The following is a 20,498-nucleotide window of genomic DNA, read 5'->3' as shown; positions in this document are numbered from 1 at the left end:
GAAGTTACAAAAGCAAGTTTAACCTAGAGACCTTTCAGATTTCAGAGGAATGAGAAATGAAATTAGCTAAATTTTATCCCCAAATATAATCACAAAGGAATCTTTGGTGTTTTATTTCTTTCAAAGAGTAACTTTTTTTTTTTTTTTTTTTTTTTAACATTTCTTGTTTTCTTTTAAAGGGCATAAATGGAAGCAGGGGATGTGGTCCAAGGAAGAAATTGATATTTTGATGAACAATATTGAACGCTATCTAAAGGTATCTTATGGCATATTTTTATGTGTCACTAATTTGTTTATTGCCAGTTGCAGAAATACCGACACAGTATGTTGTATGTACTTACTAACTTTTTACTATTTTTGTAATGGATTTTTGTAATGGCTAACATGTTGTAGCTGAGTAATTCTAAAATACATTATTATAGTATAATAATATTTTGAATTCTCAGTTTAAAATCGCTTTCCTACTTTAGTTGCCACCCTAAAGTTTAGATAAAATGTTAGTAGCCTCTCAACATTTTAAAGTCTTATCTTTTCAAGAAGGCTATATAGTTTAATTTATATTGTGTAAAAGCTTAAGGTATGCATCTTTCTTTGTTTTGTTTTTGTTTTTGTTTTTTCGAGACAGAGTCTTGCTCTGTTGCCCAGGCTGGAGTACAGTGGCACAATCTCAGCTCACTGCAACCTCCGTCTCTTGGGCTCCAGCTATTCTCCTGCCTCAGCCTTTTGAGTAGCTGGGATTACAGGCATGCACCACCACGCACGGCTAATTTTTGTATTTTTAGTAGAGACAGGGTTTCACCATGTTGGCCAGGCTGGTCGCAAACTGCTGACCTCAGGTGATCCGCCCATCTCGGCCTCCCAAAGTGTTGGGATTACAGGCATGAGCCACCACGCCCAGCTAAGGTATGCATCTTTGAATGAATTTTTGATGTCATAGTAGTCTTTCCCTTTTAAAAAAAATCAAAAATTTAGTTTATTTTCTTATTCAGGTTTATTTCTTGTTAGCTTAGTACTCTTCATTAAATGTCTTTTGAACACAATATTTTTAAGGCTTTGGATTGTGTTAAGGCATGGATTGCTTTAACAGTGTTTGCTTTTGAAGTCAGTGATCCATTTGGGCAGGCTGGAAACAGGCGAAGAGTGATACAAAGCCTTGTATCATGTGAATGATACATGTGAGTTCTGTACAAGTTTACAGAAAGAAGAGTTTTTAGAGCAGTTATGGAAAATTTTGGAAGAAAAAGGATTTGAGCTGTCTTAAAGAATGGTACTTGGGCTAGAGTAGAATTGGAGGGAACTACATGAATACAAGCTGAAGCAGCAAGAAATCAAAGATCAAAACCAACGCACATTAAATTAACCCCTTTACCTTGAACTGAGATAAATAGCCTCTGGAAAACTGGGCTCTGAAGTCCATGCCAAAGAATTTGAACTTTATCCTATAGCAGATGAGAAGCATTAAAGGGTTTAAGAAAAGCTAGTAGTTTAGTTGAGTAAGGAATTCGTGGGGTAGATCTGTATTCTCAAGGAAATCTTTCCAGAGACTTGCTGACCATTTCTGTAATGGAGTTAGATTCAAATAGTGTTATGTCTGAAATGTAGACCATCAGCATCATTTGGGGAAGGATGGTATACAGTGTTTAACCATTCTCGTTTCGTTTGATATATTGACTGCTTACTTTAAATTTTCCACTCAACACTAATGTAGAAATACAGTGCTGCCTAGATAGAAGGTCCACATTTTAAATTTTAATTTTAACTGCAACTTTCCCAAGCTAAGCTTTTTGAAATACAGAATTTTAAAACTTCTAATTCTTCACTAATAAATGGGATCCTTCCACCATGTTTGTTGTTTTAAGAGAAACAAATACATTGGCCATTGAAAATGAATCCAGAAGTGTATTTAAGTTGTCCACTAGTCACATATGCTTCAGTTAATCCTGGAAAATGCTACTAGTTTAGATAAAGCAGTAATCAGTGCTAAGGAACACTGAACTTTGAGAATTAAGCTAGTTCCTTGTCTAGGGGATTAAAGTAGATCATCTCCGAGGACCCTTCCAAGTTAGTGATTAATGGGCAGGAGTGTGAGTAGGATTTTGAGACCTTTTAGAGGACTGTTTCGGTAGACCAACTGATAGTGGCAAAGGACTTAAACTACAGTGGTAGAAATAGAATTGATAGAGAAAGGGCAGATAACCAAGTATCTGCAAGGATGCCTGAACTGAATGTTGGGAAAGAAGGAAAAGGAGTTAGAGCAACTTAAGAGTTTTTATTTTAGGTGATTGGGAGAATGATGATCAGATTGGCAGAAATAGGAAATGTTCAAAAGATTATCTTGAAAAAAGATAATTTGTTCAATTTGGGTTTTTGACCATAGCTTTTATTATGTGGTGCTCTTCTAAGACTTTTGTAGAGCCAATTTTAAACTTCAGAGAGTTCCAATTAGTTGGATGTCATATGTTTCATATTTGGGTTAAAAGGATAAATGAAAGTAACTTCCACAAGCAAGAAAAAGGGCAAAGAGTGTGGAGGCAGAAGAATCTTTTATCTCACTGTATGGTCATCCTGCAACACAGTGTGCTTGCATGTAGTAGATCAATAAATATTTAGGTTGAATCACTGGCAAAATTGGAACTGCATAAGTGAAAGAATTTTAGAAAACATTCTGAAATGTAGAAATTTTTTGCTGTGAAGTTTCATACATTCAAAAGTATATAAAATGCATACACTGTGATTTCACCTGTTTTTGAAATATATATAAATAGATTAATTCTGTGGATATTCTGTAACTCATTATTATTTTAATATCCTTACCCTTTTATTTAGGTGTATTTCATTGTGCAAATGTGCAAGTTACCCATTTCACAGTTAATGGTCATTTGGGTTCTTTTAGTTTTTTGCTATTCATTTGTACAAACCTAGTGGGTGTTAATTATGATTTTAATTTGTTTCTCTGATAACATTTTGATACGCTTATTGGCTATTTGTGTTTCTTCTTTGAAATTCCTGTGTCTTTCACCAGTTTTTCTGTGGCGTTAACTGTTTTGTTTAACTTAGACTTTCTTAATGTATGCTGGGTACTAATGGTTTATTGGTCATTTGTATTACAGATACAAAATTGTCCCAATTTAGTGGCCTTTTCCTTCTCTTTAGGTGTCATTTGATAAAAAATTTTTAACTGCAGTATCAAGTGTATCATCTTTTTTGTTTGTTTTGCATGCATGCTTGCTTAAGAAATCCTTCCCTGCCTCAAGGGCATGAAGACATTCTCACATTATCTTGTAAAAGTTTTATAATTCTGCATTTCATGGCTGTAGGTGTGAGATATAATTTCAGTTGTATCTCTTTCTGTATAGATGTCTAATTCCTAACTTACAGTGTCCATTCTGTTCTAAATCAAGCTGCCACAAATTTGTTTCTAGGTTTTCTAATTTGTTTTCAGTTTCTATTTGTTGATACCTGCACCAGTACAGTGCCATCTTCAGAAGTCCCAATATCCAATGGGGCAAGTCTCTTCATAAATGTCTTAGCTATTCTTGGCCCTTTGCTCTTTTGTTATAAATTTAAAATCAGCTTACAGAGAGTGAAACATTCAAATGGAGTTTTAATTGGATGGCATTGAATTTGTACTTTGATTTGGGGGGAAGTAATATCTTCATAGTATGTCATCTTCCTGTTGAAGAACATGGTATAACTCTTAGTTCCTCCTCAATGTCAGGTTTTATATTTTCCTCCATAAAGGACATTGATAACTTGCCTAAGTTCTGATACTCTTAATTTTGATGCCGTGTGGGAACTTTTAAAAATGTTATGTAAACTTTGAGTAGAAACGCAAATAACTGCATTTTGATTTTGTATCTAGCAACCTTGCTAAAATTAGTTCTTTTTTAAATCACATAATTTTTTTCATAGATTTTTTTGTGTTTCTACCTATATATTACAAGTGATTCCTCTTTTCTAATCTTTATAATTTTGGTTTTTTTAAAAATCTGATTATCAGTGAATCCTAATTTGGTAAGACATACATATATGAATACTGAATTTTATGAATGCTTTTCCCACATCTGTTGAGATTTTACATTTTTTCCATAAATCTGCTGATGGGATTAATTACATTAATAATTTTCCTGAAATTAACACAAACTTGTATTCCTGGGATAAATTCACTTTTCTACCTGGACATACTAATGTTTTTATACATTGCTGGGTTCAGTGTGCTAAAATATTATTAGGAGATCTATGTTAGTGAATGAGTTTGACCTGAAAATTCTTTTCTGAAACTGTCCTCCTCTGGTTTCACTATTAAGATTATGCTAGCCTGACAAAATAAGCAAAGAAATGTACCCACTTTTTTTTTTTTAACTTTTGAATAGTTTAAGGACAGGATTATGTGTCTATTTGGTAGGATTTACCTATAATGTCATCTATGTCATGTGGGCCTACTGTTTTTATTGTGGGAAGATTATTTAATAACTGATTAGATTTTCTTGATGGTCTGTGCCTATTTGATTTTCTGTCTCTTCCAGAGTCAGTTTTGGTAAGTTGATGTTTGATGTCTTCTAGGAATTTATTCATTTTACCAAAATTTAAATTTATGACCATAAAATTGTTCATAATGTTACTTTGTTAATGGTCTAATCTCTGCAGCATCTCTACTTAGGCCCCATTTTCCCATTGCTAATATTGTTTGTGTCTTTTTTTTTTTTTTTGGCAGAACTTTAATCATTTCAAATTTTATTAATCTTAATGGATGTTTTCAAAGAACCAATTTCTAGATTAGTTTATCCTTTTGATTCTGGATTCCATTGATTTTGCCCTTGTGATTTGCTTCCTTCTTTCTTTAGATCTATTTTTAACCTTTTGTAATTGTAAAAGAGTTGACGGAAATTGAATTTATTGAATTTGATAGTTTATTCTTGGAACATTTAAGTGTCACTTTTTTATCTCTTGCAACACCTTAAAAGTTTATATTTGATTTATTAATGAATTAGTGATATTTTAAAAGCATAGTATATCCATATGCATTTTATCAGAAATCCCTAAATCAAAGAAATGTAACCCATTTAGGCACGCGGAATAAAAGATGCTACAGAAATCATCTTTGAGATGTCAAAAGACGAAAGAAAAGATTTCTACAGGACTATAGCATGGGGTCTGAACCGGCCTTTGTTTGCAGTTTATAGAAGAGTGCTTCGCATGTATGATGACAGAAACCATGTGGGAAAGTATGAAAACTTGTAATGCTGCATGTTTTCATGTAATTAGGGGTAAAATTTGAGGAACTGTCCTTTTTTTAAAAAAATAGAATTATGGTCAAGGTATTAATTGAAGACAGCTATGAATTATTGTTAATATTTTTATCTTCCAGGTCCATGTTGTGAATATGGTGAAACCTTATTAAACCCTCTTTTAGAAATTAGGATCTAATTCACTTTATATAGGTTAGATTTAAGACTTGGCTTACTTAATATGTCAAAGTCTGCTTTGTAGTAAAGTAACATAAAAAGTACAGTACTGATTAAAGATTTAAGAAGTGTGAAAATAACTTGAAATTTATTGGTAACATTTTTCCTATTTGTTTTTAGAATATAGCATTCCTAGGTCAGTGGCCTTTTTTTTTTTTTTTTTTTTTTTTTTTTTTTAATAAAAGCAGAATGGAAAAGAACTACATTTCTGAAAACAATGCATGGATTTCTGTTTTAGGTAGCATTTATGGGAAGGCATCATTAAGATTCTTCAAATGCAGTGATTGTATATTGTTACTGACATATTTTTAATTTCTCTTTGGAAATTTTAGGTGGCAGTAGTATGGCTTATTAGGTACTGCTGAGCTAATGGTGGAGCTCTTTCTCTAGCTCTTCAGCAGCCTGCTAATGAAAATACATTTGAAAGCTGAAGAGGATTAAATTATGTTTTTGTGACAGTGGAAAAAGAAAAAATTGTAAATGAAGCATAAATGACTTGTTAACTATTCATAAACTTTCCATGCATTACAAATGGTTACAAAGTGAGCAGACTTTCATAGTTATTAAATGGACATTTTTTAAAAGAACATTACATTGGCTGTATTGAGTACTTGCCTACTGAAATAAAGAGCAAGAGTATGTCAGATGTCCATACCTGGGTAAAGGAAATAAAGATAATTTTAATTTTTTCAGTGCTTTGAGAGAATTTTCTGTAAACTTTTTTTGTTTCTAGATTTTCTTTTTAGCTCTAGTTTACAGTGTCACCCATAAGTTTTTTTGGAATAGTTATGATTTGAGAGTGCCAAAATCTAAGTTTGAAATAAAGGAAGTGTTAGACAACATAGGAGCGAATGTTTGTTTTAAATGTTGATTTTTTTTTCTGGAGAAAATTATACAGTCCTTACCTTTATTATAACTAAAAATATTTACTGTTTTAAAAAAATAAAAATAGAAGTATTTATTTTCAACTTTTTTTTTTTTTTTTTTTTGGAGACAGTCTCTGTCGCCCAGGCTGGAGTACAGTGGCATGATGATCTTGGCTCACTGCAACATCTGCCTCGTGAGTTCAAGCTATTCTCCTGTCTCAGCCACCCTAGTAGCTGGGATTACAGGCGCCCGCCACCACGCCCAGCTAACTTTTCTATTTTTGGTAGAGATGGGGTTTTGCCATGTTGGCCAGGCTGGTCCCGAACTCCTTGCCTCAGGTGATCCGCCTGCTTTGGCCTCCCAAAGTGATGGGATTGTAGGCCTGAGCCACCACACCCTGCCTATTCTCAACTTTTATTAATCCACTTTAAAATGGGTTACTTTGAAAGTATTATCATATGCTAAGTGACTTAACATTCAGCTCCCTAAATGAAATTCTGGTTTTTATTAAGGTTTTTAGCATTCATTGTTTTAATTGATTTTTTAAAAATTTCTCTGAATTTCTAGATATACACCTGAAGAAATTGAGAAGCTCAAGGAGTAAGTTTTAAAGTTTTTTTCATTCTATTTTTTTTTTTAAATGTCTTACGTCCTTAAAAGTTTTACTTTGAAAATTTCAAGAGGTTTTTGGCAGACTGGTATAATTGAATTCTCCTGTTAAGCATGATTGGCCTTAAAAAGATCACATCAAATCCATACTTGCACAAAATAACCATTCTCATAATGTATAAATCTGGTCTCCTGTTGCCATTCACCAGATGCTTCCTCAGACCACTAATAGGGGTTCCAGAAAAGATTAAGGGGCCATTTTTGGTGGCCTGAAGACTAAATTTGGGGAATTTATATACCAGGATCAAAACCAGGGTTGTGCTACATGGCTCAGTTTAGAATGGTGACTTGGCAAATGTTTCAGTGAATATCTGGGCTGACTCAACTTTGCAAAGACTATTGAATCTCAGGAAATAGAATTTTGCTTTATTGAGTTAGGCCTTAACGTATGGTTTAATGAATTGTATGGATCATGAAAAAATTTGAAGGTAGATTCTGTTTATAATCTGTTAAAAGCCTGTGAAACTTTTTTAGATGTCTAAAGAAGAGTTTGTTGGGTATATGCTCAAAAGGGAAAGTCTGGGGCTTGCCTGGGAGATTGTGTCAGTAACCTGAGGGGAAATTGGTCTTTTTTGAACACATATCCAAGTTACTTATTTCTTCTCTGACCCAGGAAAAAGGCAATTGCTGCCTGTTTTTTTTTCACCCACAGACAACTGTGGACCCCCAAAAAAGGCCACACTTTCAAACTTTGGCTCTCAAAGTATTGCTGCCCACAACTTCCAAACCAGTCAAATGGGAAGAAGAAGAATGAAGAATAAATGATGAAATTAAAAGGGAGAAAACAATTGAACCAAATGCTGATTGGCAGACTCTTGTTTTAGGCTCCGGATAAAGCATGGCAATGACTGGGCAACAATAGGGGCGGCGCTAGGAAGAAGTGCATCTTCTGTCAAAGATCGGTGCCGACTGATGAAGGATACTTGCAACACAGGTACTGTGACTGCTCCTGGTAGCGTTTTCTTATCACCACTTAAGCCTCCTCCTGCCCCTTAGGATACTGTCTTTTCTTTGTTCTGGGGGAGCGATTTAGATCATTCACCTTAGTTCAGACTTTATTTTCTAGTCTTCTTTTACTTGAGCTTATTAGATACATCAAACTAATCTTTTACTTTGTTTTTGTAAAAGGTAACATTGTCTTCAGGGACACAACATCACCTTAGTGTCAAGATGATTCGGATCTGACATGTTTCAGTTTTGTAGCAATTTCAATACTTCCCCAGTTGAGAAAGTATTTTGAAGACATATATGCAGCAAGTAATTTTAATTTAGGCCCATCTAACTGTTGAATTTACATTAGCAACAGCTAATCAGTGAGTGTTTATGAAAAACTTTAGTCACAGGTAAGTCCCAAATTAGGAAGAAGCTGTGTTCCAAAGATTTGTACGTATTTTGCTTATTTTAAACTCAAATTATATTTTTCCATAGAAAAAATTTATGATTGGTGTTTCAGTCCCCTGGCAAGACCACAAATGCCTCTTAATGAATACAAATGTCCTAGTCATATTGTTAAACCTAATCTTTGCGACCAACAACGTATTTAGGCTCCGCCATTAACTGTCATTTAACCTTTCTGAGCCTCACTTCCCTCTGTAAAATAAAGAGATTAGAGTAGATGGTCTCATAGTGCCCTTTCAGCCATAATGTTCTCTGAAGCATCCGTAATCCATGCCCACTGTTTCAATTAAAAAAAAAAAAAAGTTCTGAAGTTTAGCTTTAGCTTCTAGGGCATATACATTTTGTCCTTAACCCCTTGCTCTACTAAAATGAAATCAGAACTGTTACCTGCAGAGCAGTGAGAACATACGTCCTACCAGCTTTGTCATTCTGTGACATGGCTAGTTTAATGAAAGAAGCAGGGCTGTAAGCTTTAGATTTAGAATAGGATCTCAGAGGTTCATGTAAGATGCTGTGAGTACAGAACCACTTTTGGTAACATAATTTGGAAGGACACAGTGGCATTTCCTGATTGCCAGCCTGAGGGATTGATAGATCTGCCTGTTTCCTTCTCATGTTGTGACATACAGCTGCTGTTGAGGCCACGCCATGAAACAGCACAGTCTCAAAGTGGTCCCATCCTTTAACACCATGCTAGAATAGAAGAGTAGGACTTCATCTTGAATCCATCCAGAGTATTCATAACTGTGCTTAGCATATAATGAAAATTCAATAAACATTTGCTGGATGAATGGAATGCCAAAGCAAGCACAGTCTTTTTGAAATTTTCTAGAGGTTTTTAGCTAGTAATAACAAAACAGAAACAGAGGTAAAGAAGATGAAAAAAAATGGTTCTCTTTGTTCCCTGTGTTTCTGCTCTAGCACCATAAGAAAAAGACTGAGAGGAACATTTGGGATTATCTATTAGTGGGTTTATGGGTTGAGAAAACAGAGGAATAAAAATAAATATAAATACTTGTATCAGACTTTACTAATATTTCATCACAGTAGCTTGGAGTTGGGATAGTGGGGAAACAAGATGGTAGAAACCTAGTTTTTACTAAAATAGGTTGAGCCCATTGGTGTTATTTCCCTAGTGTCTCATCATTCATTCCTATAAGTAATGGCCTCTTGAACTTACTCTACTTTTGCAGAGCAGGGAATCTTAGGTGAGAGTAAGAAAAAAAGCATGCCATTTCTTGTCTGTCAGCCATTGATGAAGGTCTTCCCACTTCACGGTTTATAAAGGACTTAGTGTAACTTGAGAATACATTCTTCTTTGTAGTTATGTTTTGGGTGGTTTTTCTTTTCATAATTGGTGAGTGCTTTCCATAGGATTCTTCAGTTTCTTTTCTACTGAGACCCTCTCTGAGCTAGTAAAATGAAACTGTCTTAGTGGGTATATATGGTTTTCCACCAGAGGGTCATTCAGAAACAAACTCTTAGTACTACTGCATACTTCCCATCGGTCCTTGTAAATACAGGGCTGAATCAGATTTGTAAAAGAAGTTAGCAGTGGTAGTCTGGATGATTTCCTTCTTTCAGGGAAGTGGACAGAAGAAGAAGAAAAGAGACTCGCAGAAGTGGTTCATGAGTTGACAAGCACTGAGCCAGGTGACATAGTCACACAGGGTGTATCTTGGGCAGCTGTGGCTGAACGAGTGGGTACCCGCTCAGAAAAGCAATGTCGTTCTAAATGGCTCAACTACCTGAATTGGAAACAGAGTGGAGGTACTGAATGGACCAAGGAAGATGAAATCAATCTCATCCTCAGGTTTGTGTCCTGAATCTTGTAATGACAAAAACCACTTAATTGCTGTGGATGTCTTGATAGACTTTCCTCTTTTGGTTTCCCTAGATGCCTAGTGTCTGAAAAGTATCCTTTCCATAGAGCACTACTGTTTAACATCTTACGTATTCCATATTGAGCTCTTTTTTTGTTTTGTTTTGTGTTCCTTTTCTTTTAGTGGATTTAGTGCTCGTGCAAAGTACCAGATTGAAGGCGTGGAGACTGAAGTCCTCTCTATATCCACAGAACAGGTATGGCACAGGCAGAGGCAGTGCAGCTTTTCCACTGTCCCACCAATGTGCCTCAGTCCTATAAGGGGAACACGTTTAGGATAAGATGGCTGTTCAGTCTCCATGCCCTTCAATTCTTGGCTACTGTGCTAAGATTTCCAAGAAGGGGGCCCAGTCTGTAGTTACCTCCATACCTTCAAAGTAGACCAAATCAAACACATCCGTTTCATACAAATTCGAAAGATCTTTAAGATATCATAATCCCAGCTTTTTTTAAAAAGTAGTTGGTTTAACCATTAAGACTCATTAACTAAAATAAAATGGGCAAAAATACTAGCAAGAAATAGCAAGAAATAGTTTAAGACTCTGAAGTAATAGAGACTGTCACCATGGCTACTCCCTACTGAAAATCAAATCACAACAAAGCTAGAAAATGAACAGATTTTTTTAAACCTCAAATTTTGTTGTACTAGTGTGTTGGTTTTTGATTGCAGCTACTGTTTTTGTGTTATTTTGTTTTGGATTTTGTGGGGGTTTTTGTTTATTTTTTAGACTGGATTGTTTTTTTTTTCTTCAACTAGTCATCTTTATAAATAGCTCATTTCTAAATATTTTTGCTTAACAGTGGAAACACTCAGATCCAGGAAGTAAATGACTTAGTAAATGCCACACTATGAAACATTGCAGAACACTATACAACTAAATCTGTTCCTTTACCATACCCCTTTTCCTTCACAGTGCCTCACCTGGTTCTAACCATTTATGGTTTAGCCCATTGGTTGTACCTTTAACTAAAGGCTGTTGCTGTTGGTATTTCTTAGATGTTAGCTCTGAAAGCAGATCTGCACTCCTGGAGTCCTTTCCCGTGCAACTTAACAATAGCATCTCATTGGCGTAACCTGCCATTCCCTTTATTTGCCAGCGTAATCACCTGTAGTCAGAGGAGGGGTTCTTATAGAGAAATTAATGTAATGTCTAACAGATGCTTATTTTGTAACTGTAGGATAGCAGAACTTGATGTAGCTGATGAAAATGACATTAACTGGGATCTCTTAGCTGAGGGATGGAGTAGTGTCCGTTCACCACAATGGCTACGAAGTAAATGGTGGACCATCAAAAGGCAAATTGCAAACCATAAGGATGTTTCGTTCCCTGGTAATGTATTACTTGCTTTTTAAGCTCCTCCCCTTTTCTTGCCATATTTACTCCTTAGGAGTGAGAGGTTAGAAGTTCTCTGCCCCAGCTAAAGAGAGATCATAGCAGATTTCTACTTACACTTCTGCCCTGTTTCTCTCAATAATTGTTTTCTTCCCCAGAGAAGAATTACTACTGTTTGTAATTCCTAAAGCCCCTAAAATGAAAATGTACACACTTATACTCATTCTTGTTCTTCTATGTAAACTATCAGGAGGAAATAAAATCTGCATATACAGTCATGCCACATATGATTTAATTTTTATGTTTTTAGAGACAGGGTCTAGCTCTTACCCAGGCTGATATGCAGTGGTGTGATCATAGCTCACTGTAACCTCAAACCTGTGGACTCAAGTGATCCTCCCACCTCAGCCTCCTGAATAGCTATGATTATAGGCACATGCCACCATGCCCAGCTAATTTTTTTTTTGTAGAGATGCGGTCTTCCCATGTTACCCAGGTTGGTCTCCAACTCCTGGGCTCAAGTGATCTTCCCAGCTTGGCTTCCCAATGTGCTGGGATTACCTGCATGAGCCAGCATAGCTGGCCACTTATAACCTTTCAGTCAACAACAGATGTCATACATAGTATTGGTCTCACAATATTAAAATACTGTATTTTTACTTTTTTTCTGTTTAGATACACAAAGATTTACCATTGTGTTACAATTGCCTACAGTATTTGGTACAGTAACATGCTGTAAGGGTTTGTAGCCTAGAAGCAATAGACTATATAGGTCCTTTAGCCTAGGTGTGTACCAGGCTGTACCATCTAGGTTTGTGTAAGTACACTGATGATTCCATGACAGAATCACCTAATGGCTCATTTCTCAGAACGTATACCCATCCTTAAGTGATTGATGACTATATTTTTATTTTATACAAAGATATACTTCTGAAAACCTAAGTTTAAGTCAACTTTTGTGAGTTGTGTAATTTCAAATAACTAGGCGTGTTAGAGAAATTCTGTTATAATTTTGTAGAACAACGGCTCTGTAATTTTCTAATTTTATTATATAAATCTAGGTATCTTAAATTGGGTTTGCTTAAAGTGAAGCATAGCATACTTTTCGTTGCCTGTTTTGCATTTAGGTACTAAATTGAGTTGTGCAGTCTGTTTAATTTAGGTTATTAAATTTATTCCCCTTATTGTAACACTCAACTTCCATTGTTCCAAAGGAAAATTTAATGCTGAGGAACTTTGGCTTGATGAAAATGTGGTTTTTTAAAATTAAATACCCAGGTGTAGGTCAGGTATGGTGGCTCATGCCTATAATCCCAGTACTGTGGGAGGCTGAGGCAGGAGGATCGCTTGAGGCTGGAAGTTTGAGACCAACCTGGGCAACATAGCAAGACCCCATTACTACAGAAAAATAAAAACCAATTAGCCAGGCATGGTGGGCATGTGCTTGTAGTCCAGCTATTGGGGAGCAAGAGCCTGAGGCAGGAGGATGGCTTGAGCCCAGGGGTTCGAGGCTGCAATGAGCTGTGATCATGCCACTCCAGCCTGAGCAACAGAGCAAGACCTTGTCTTAAAAAAAAAAAAAAAAAAATTCAGTTACAGAGAATAAGCGTATTTTATGAATAGAGCAAAACAAAGTCTAGAATGGGCTTCCCTGTGCAGGAATACCATATTACTGTTTGGAAAAGATCAGTTACTACCTCTAGACCAACAGTCAAGGGCCCTTCAGCTCTGGGGGGAAAAATATACACTATTCGTTTAAAAAATGAAAATAAGCTGTTTAGCATTGCTAGTATTCTTCCTAAATAATAATTCTATCAAGACACCCTAGGAATAGAAAATGTTCGTTTTCATGTTCTTTGTAATGTCTACCTTTTTAATTTTTTTAACATTATACATCTTAGATGGCAAGAATAACAATATTAAGAATTAAAATTTGTTACGATGGATAATGTTTATAAAAATCTCAGGATATGTTGTTTTTTAAAATGTCTTATTTTTATAAGCTCTCACATCCAGTGTGCAATTATTTATTCCAAATACTTTCCCTCCTTACCTCCCCCCACCTCCCTTGCTGCTTAGATGGTGGTCTGTCGGAGAATCAATGTTCTTTTTGTCTACCCATCTCCCTTCAGTCTTAATAAAAGGTCTTAAACAGTTACATGAGAACCAAAAAAACAACCCAACGCTTTTGGAGAATAAATCAGGATCTGGAGTTCCAAACAGTAATACCAATTCCAGTGTACAGCATGTTCAGATAAGAGTTGCCCGCTTGGAAGATAATACAGCCATCTCTTCTAGCCCCATGGCAGCACTGCAGATTCCAGTCCAGATCACCCATGTTTGTAAGTGTTTGATCTTCAAGATTCCTGCTATTTGATCTATATGATTTAGTTAATGGCTCTGATGTCTTTTGGTCTTCTAGAATGTTAATAGAAATTTACCCAAGTAGGTGAACTGAAGGACATCCAAAAAATGTTTTGTTTAGTTCAGTTAATATTTGCACACTGAATGTGTGACAGGAAGGATGTATAAGCAGTTGCCCAACCATTATAAACCATTTGAAACCATCTTAATTTCTAGATTTTGTAATTAATGACTTAATAGAAATTATTAAAAATAGAAATTAGAATGAATGATAGAAAATAGCTAAAAAGCAGTCAGTCAAGCAAAGAAATAGAATTTACCAACTGGTGTGTCATGTGTAGTAATTTCACCAGAAGACATATCAATTGGGGATTGATTTGAGGTCGTTTGGTAAAGAAGTGAGTTTTGGCAAGGTTGAGAATGATTTTCTTCAGGGAGTAAAGGGCCAGTTTCCTATGGGCAACTGTTTTTTGACAGTTTTGTGCTTAATGAGATTATGGAAACCTAGCCGTTGTTAGAGTGAGAACTTTTTTTTTCTTTAGATCTAAGTCAAATTGATCTTTATCCCTTCCCGTCAGTCTCAAATTATAGTGACAAAAAGGAATGAGGATGAAATTCTCAGAACCATATTCTTCACTCGTCTTTTTTGTTTTTGGTCTACATGATGCTATCTGCATTTGAAAAGATACCCAAGAGTATTCCAATCATGTTATTCTTAACCAGGTGATTTACTGGCATTTTGAGCAACAGGTTTTTGCAGACTCCTTCACATTGCAGGATATTCAGTGTCCTTTGATCTTGCCCACAGAATGTTAGTAGTATATGCCAGTCATCATGAGAAACAGAAACACCCTGCATATTTCTAAATATACCATTATTATTCCCTTGTTGAGAATCACAGAATCACATATTGGTGTTTAACACCATGTATCTATGTGCATTGACTGTCAAAGTTACCTTAGAGACATTTAAACTAATCATACCTTATTCTTAAAGTCCTAATCTGAATTTGGTTATCAGTGTAATCAAGAATGAAGGATTTCTTTTTGTTTTTGTTTCAGTCTGAGGATTGCAAAGCAACTGAAATTACTAGTCCAAGTAAATATGAGAGTTGCTATTGGTTATAAATTGATTGGGCGTGTTAGTTTTTCTTGGCTATTGAGTTACCATTGGGAAGACAAACATTTAAAATGATACCTTAATATTGATAGCAGCATTTTAAAATAGTATTTAGAATTTTCTCAAGTGTTCTACAATCCACCTATTACTTGTAGCATTCTAACTAAAATCTCGTTTTCGTTTTTTAGGTTAGGGAACAGGGATCAGCAAATTTCTTTATGTAATGAGCCAGAGACAGTAAATATTTTAGGCTTTGCAGGCTACATAGGTTTCTGAGGGATAGTCTTTGTTTTGCTTTTAAACAACCCTTTGAAAATGTAGAAACCATATTAGCCTTAGGCTACATTTGTCCCTGATAGTAGTTTGCTAACATTGATTTAGCTTATCTGGAACCCCTTCAAATTATTATAGCTGTGATCTCAAGGATCCATCAAATAGTAAGATGAATAATATGAATCAAGTGCATTTCTGTTGGTAAGGGCAATAGATTCCTTTTAAATAGCTGAGAAGTGTTACAGTCAGAATTTAATAAACATTACACATTAAAAGTCAATTCCAAGCCATATTTCACATAATTTGCCTATAGGTATGACTGCAAGCACCAAAAAAGATGACATTGCTAGTATGTTCTATTTAACCTTGAGCAGATGTTGATCAAGTCTGATCCTCAGTTGACACACATGTAAAGAGATTATACTGTCTGATCTTTATTCAGTCTCCCAAATGTGGTCTTCTGAAATAATGCTGTCTTAACATTTATTTGTGTTTAAAAGCACTTTTGATCCTCACAACCGTATGAGGTAGGCAGGACAGGTAAAAATATCTGAACATTAGTTTATAAAGTAAGTTATTTACTCAGGTTTATATTGCTAGGAAGTGATTAAAGCCTAGTATTTTTGGACTACCAGTCCAGACATCCATACTGCTCACCCAGATGTACAAGAAAATTAGTTTTTACCAAGTTCCTGTGTTTTTGCAGGTTGGTCTTAGTGTGTTCCTCTTCCTACCATTAGAAACATTTAATCATGTATACCAAGGGTTAGCAAACCTTTTCTATAAAGGAAGAGATATAGTAAATATTTTAGGCTTTATTGACCTTCTGGTGTCTGTCACAGGTACTCAACTCTGTTGTAGTACTAAAGTAACCACAGAAAATATATAAACCAATAGGTGTGGCTGTGTTCCAGTAAACTGTATTTACAAAAACTGGCAATCAGCTGGATTTGTTTGTGGACCATAGTTAGCCCACCCCTGTACTATATGCCATCCCAGACAAATTGAATTCATTATCTCTCATAAGAAATGTAAGTGATTTCAGGTCTACAGGCAAATTATTCAATATTAAATTGCCTTTATGATAATTGAGTACACTAGAGAAACTTAAATTTACAAAACATTTATTGTTGTCCTTATTACCACAGCTTCAACAGACTCTCCTGCTGCTACTGTTGACTCAGAAACAATAACACTAAACAGTGGAACACTACAGACATTTGAGATTCTTCCAGTGAGTAACGCTTCATATATATTGGCCATTTTTATGCATAAGATCAATTGGTATCACTTTTATAAATCATATAAGCAAATGAAATACAAAAGTCAGAGCCCAAATGAATGGTAGACTAAATCAGACTTCCACTTTTATAATTTTAATCAGCTTTTCTCTCATCTGTATATAAACCAAAATGTTATATATATGAAAATGACAGTGCTAATAAGTATATACATACTGTGGACTTGTACTGAGTTATAATTTATAACCAAAAAGTTCATATTGGTTATTTGAGAAAGTTTGTGGACAGACTAATCATGAGAAATTTAACAACATTCATTCAGTAAACACTGTACTAGCCACTGGGGATACAAAATTTCAAAGTCCCAGTGCTAAGTGGTTTAGCTGCTTTAGAAAGGTAGCTTTAGCTGCTTTGGAAAGGTAGCTGGTTTTTAGCTTCTGAAGAGGTTAAGCAGAGTTATCAAAGGATCCACCTAAGAGAAATGAAAATATCTGTCCAGTAAAAACTTGTACATGAATATTCATGGCATTAAACAACCAAAATGTCTAGCAACAGAAAAATGGATAAAATGTACAATTGCCATGCAAATATTACTCAGCAACGAAATACTGAAACACAGTACAACACAGATGAACCTTGAAAAATAAGCTAAGTGAAAGAAACCAGACAACACAAGATACCACATAGTACTTGGCTCCCCTTTATTTGAAATGTCCAAAATAGGCAAATTTGTAGATCAAAAAGTAGATCAGTGGTTTCCTGCAGCTGAAAGTGTAGGTTGAAAGTGGAGCATGACTGAATGCCCTTTCTAAAACAAACCTATAATTCATATTTCCTTAAGAAAAATTTTATTAAATCAAGATTTACTGTGAAGAACACAGGGTTATTAGTGCAAGAGTTTATTCATCCTCTCCCCAGCCAAATCCCAAGAGGATGGCCACCTTTGGAACTTTTACTGGCAGCTTACTTAACCTAAGTCAGTCTCCTAATCCAGTGGTCTCTGAAATGGGGATGTGTAAGACAACCATTTGACACAGGTAGAAAACTTTCACCTTTTTAAGCCCATTCCCCTGGTAAACAATATATATACACACCTACATATCTGAGGTATGTGTTCAGGTTTTTAACTTATGGGGTCACCATATTTAGGCTTTCCCTTATTAACAGGATAATAGTACTCCAGCTTCAAAAAATTGTCAAAATTAAATGTAGTTAAATATATTAAATAAAACATATATATGCATGTACATATAAAGTATTTAAAATAATGCCTCACCATATGTGATTAATATAGAAAAGAAATTGAGTCCTCACAGAGTTCCAGGCACTTTCATAATCATTTCTAATCCCAAACACTTTCCATGAGAAGTAGCTACCATCTCCACTTTAGCAATAAGGAAAACTATATTTGGGGATTTAGTACCCAGGAGAGTTGTTTTAGCTCAGTCCACAAGACTGAAAAACAGGCTACATGATTTTAACCCCCAGACCTATTTTAAGTGCAAATACTTTTTTAGAATATTAAGACAAACCTAAATCACATTTTTTATATAGAAGCTTATGGTTGTGAAAAGTTTATTGGTCAATAATTTCATTATACTTCCTTTAAAAATTTCAAAAGAAAATGTATTATTTAATAGTTAACTAGCTTTTTCAGATAAACATCTTTTTCCTTCAGCAAAACATTGCTAATTACTATTTTACAGAAAGGGACAGGGTACAGAAAAATTTCCCAAAAGTATACGGTGAAAAAGTGTTCAAGTAAACACTGCTGTTGTGCCTTTTTTTTTTTTTTTTTAACTGGGGGACTGCCAGTTTTTACGTGCTACAAAGAAAGGAAAAAGAGGGGTGATTGGGTGTCGTGGGTTACTGCACTGGAAACAGTGGCTCATACAACTGTCTTGGTGCCCTGAAACAAATAGCTGAGACCAGACCATAGAAGTACACAGGAGCAAAGAGCAGCCTCTTAAACCTTCAGGCTAGGTAATGACTTGAGACAATTATGCCCTACATTGTATTACTTGTTCGCAGCTTCACAATGGGTAAGTACGTTTGTGTCTAGTAAACTAAACTCAGTCCCTGTTTTTGTATATAAAGGTAGACTTAATCATTGTTAAATTATCTTATTTTTTCTTTTTCCTTTAGTCTTTCCATCTACAGCCCACTGGCACTCCAGGCACCTACCTACTTCAAACAAGCTCAAGCCAAGGCCTTCCCCTAACTCTGACTGCTAGTCCCACAGTAACCCTGACAGCTGCTGCTCCTGCTTCTCCTGAACAGATCATTGTTCATGCTTTATCCGTATGTTACATAAATTACTTGATTTTTGAGCACCTGCTATAGACCAGGATTAGTTGATAAGGACCAAAATATAAGGTAGTTATCTAAACAGTTCTTCCCACTGCTGCTATTCCAGGCACAGTGTTATACACCATCACTCTGCCTTCACTGGAGTGTATGTTTCATCCCTTCTCTTTATGTAAGATGGCTATACATTAGAATAGGGACATTAGGAGAGCAAAGGCCCTAGCAAGTAAAGGACAAGGGCTGTAGAAAAATAGTGATAAAAGTATTTACAGTTCCAGAGGTAAGAGATGGGGGAGACAGTGAGGTACCCCCATAAATGTCATTTGATTTACAACTTTAACAGGTTCTTTAATGTTTTATAGCCAGAACATTTGTTGAACACAAGTGATAATGTTACAGTACAGTGTCACACACCAAGAGTCATCATTCAGACTGTTGCCACAGAGGACATCACTTCTTCCATATCCCAAGCAGAACTGACAGTAGATAGTGATATTCAGTCATCTGATTTTCCTGAGCCTCCAGATGCCCTAGAAGCAGACACTTTCCCAGATGAAATTCATCACCCTAAGATGACTGTGGAGCCATCATTTAATGATGCTCATGTATCCAAATTCAGTGACCAAAATAGCACAGAACTGATGAATAGTGTTATGGTCAGAACAGAAGAAGAAATTTCTGACACCGACCTTAAACAAGAGGAATCACCCTCTGATTTAGCCAGTGCTTATGTTACCGAGGTAAGTTGTACTTAAAGAACAACTCAGTGGGTTCTTGCCTTGAGCCTCAAACCTGCAGTTTGGGAAACTTTTTTCTTTAGACTCATGAAATTAAGCTCAAACCCCTACCTCAGACCTCACAGTGTTGTTGCTGGCAGAAATAGGCAGGCAGAGATCTGTGGCAGTCAGGAAGAGTAAGAAAACCGTGTTCTATCTTACTATAGTTCCTCACTAAAACTTTTCCCTCTTTACCTACAATACATTGAGAAATGTTTGTTAGAACCCATAGAAGCATTTTCTTGTGAGTGGTTAGTAATATCATCCTACACTGTAACAGCATTGTTTCTTCTATTATATTCAGCTGACCTATAACTGACCCAGTCCTTGTAAGTTCCTTTTGTTAAAGGTATGTTAGATCGTGAGGTCTTTTGTCCCTGTGAGACCTTAACTTTTTATTTTATATTCTGATTTTTAAATGGGTCATGTTTAAGTCTGTTTAACCTACACATGGGATTTTAAGGAAGACTAGTAAGGAATATGAGTCAATCTCTCTTTTTTTTTAATGTTATTTAGGGTTTAGAGTCTCCCACTATAGAAGAACAAGTTGATCAAACAATTGATGATGAAACAATACTTATCGTTCCTTCACCACATGGCTTTATCCAGACATCTGATGTTATAGATACTGAATCTGTCTTGCCTTTGACAACACTAACAGGTACTGTAATATAATACTTACTATGTGCCTGATAAATTTTAGGTGGGAAAATCAGACATTTAATTCAGTTGTTTCAGTCTTTCTTGATCCAATAAGCTACTAGTCTTAAGTTCTACACCGTGGTAGAATACCTTAAATTCTT

At 35.5% G+C, this 20,498-nt stretch overlaps 1 protein-coding gene across 6 annotated transcripts in view; it reads left to right on the top strand.

Annotated features, from left to right (window-relative positions):
- Window positions 1–20,498, top strand: part of DMTF1 (cyclin D binding myb like transcription factor 1) — a 44,645-nt gene that overhangs the window by 22,794 nt on the left and 1,353 nt on the right. For all 6 annotated transcript variants that reach the window (XM_015134075.3, XM_015134072.3, XM_077995034.1 and 3 more), the window contains 11 exon segments: window positions 180–256; window positions 5,068–5,225; window positions 6,900–6,932; window positions 7,826–7,935; window positions 9,984–10,212; window positions 11,461–11,612; window positions 13,748–13,957; window positions 16,520–16,605; window positions 18,758–18,913; window positions 19,282–19,659; window positions 20,212–20,356. In XM_015134075.3, coding sequence (XP_014989561.1) covers window positions 180–256; window positions 5,068–5,225; window positions 6,900–6,932; window positions 7,826–7,935; window positions 9,984–10,212; window positions 11,461–11,612; window positions 13,748–13,957; window positions 16,520–16,605; window positions 18,758–18,913; window positions 19,282–19,659; window positions 20,212–20,356 — 1,734 coding nt within the window.

Source organism: Macaca mulatta, chromosome 3, assembly GCF_049350105.2.
Source record: "Macaca mulatta isolate MMU2019108-1 chromosome 3, T2T-MMU8v2.0, whole genome shotgun sequence".
NCBI classification, from domain to species: domain Eukaryota; kingdom Metazoa; phylum Chordata; class Mammalia; order Primates; family Cercopithecidae; genus Macaca; species Macaca mulatta.
The sequence above is the reverse complement of the archived record's forward strand: the minus strand, read 5'-3'. Positions and strand labels throughout refer to the sequence as shown.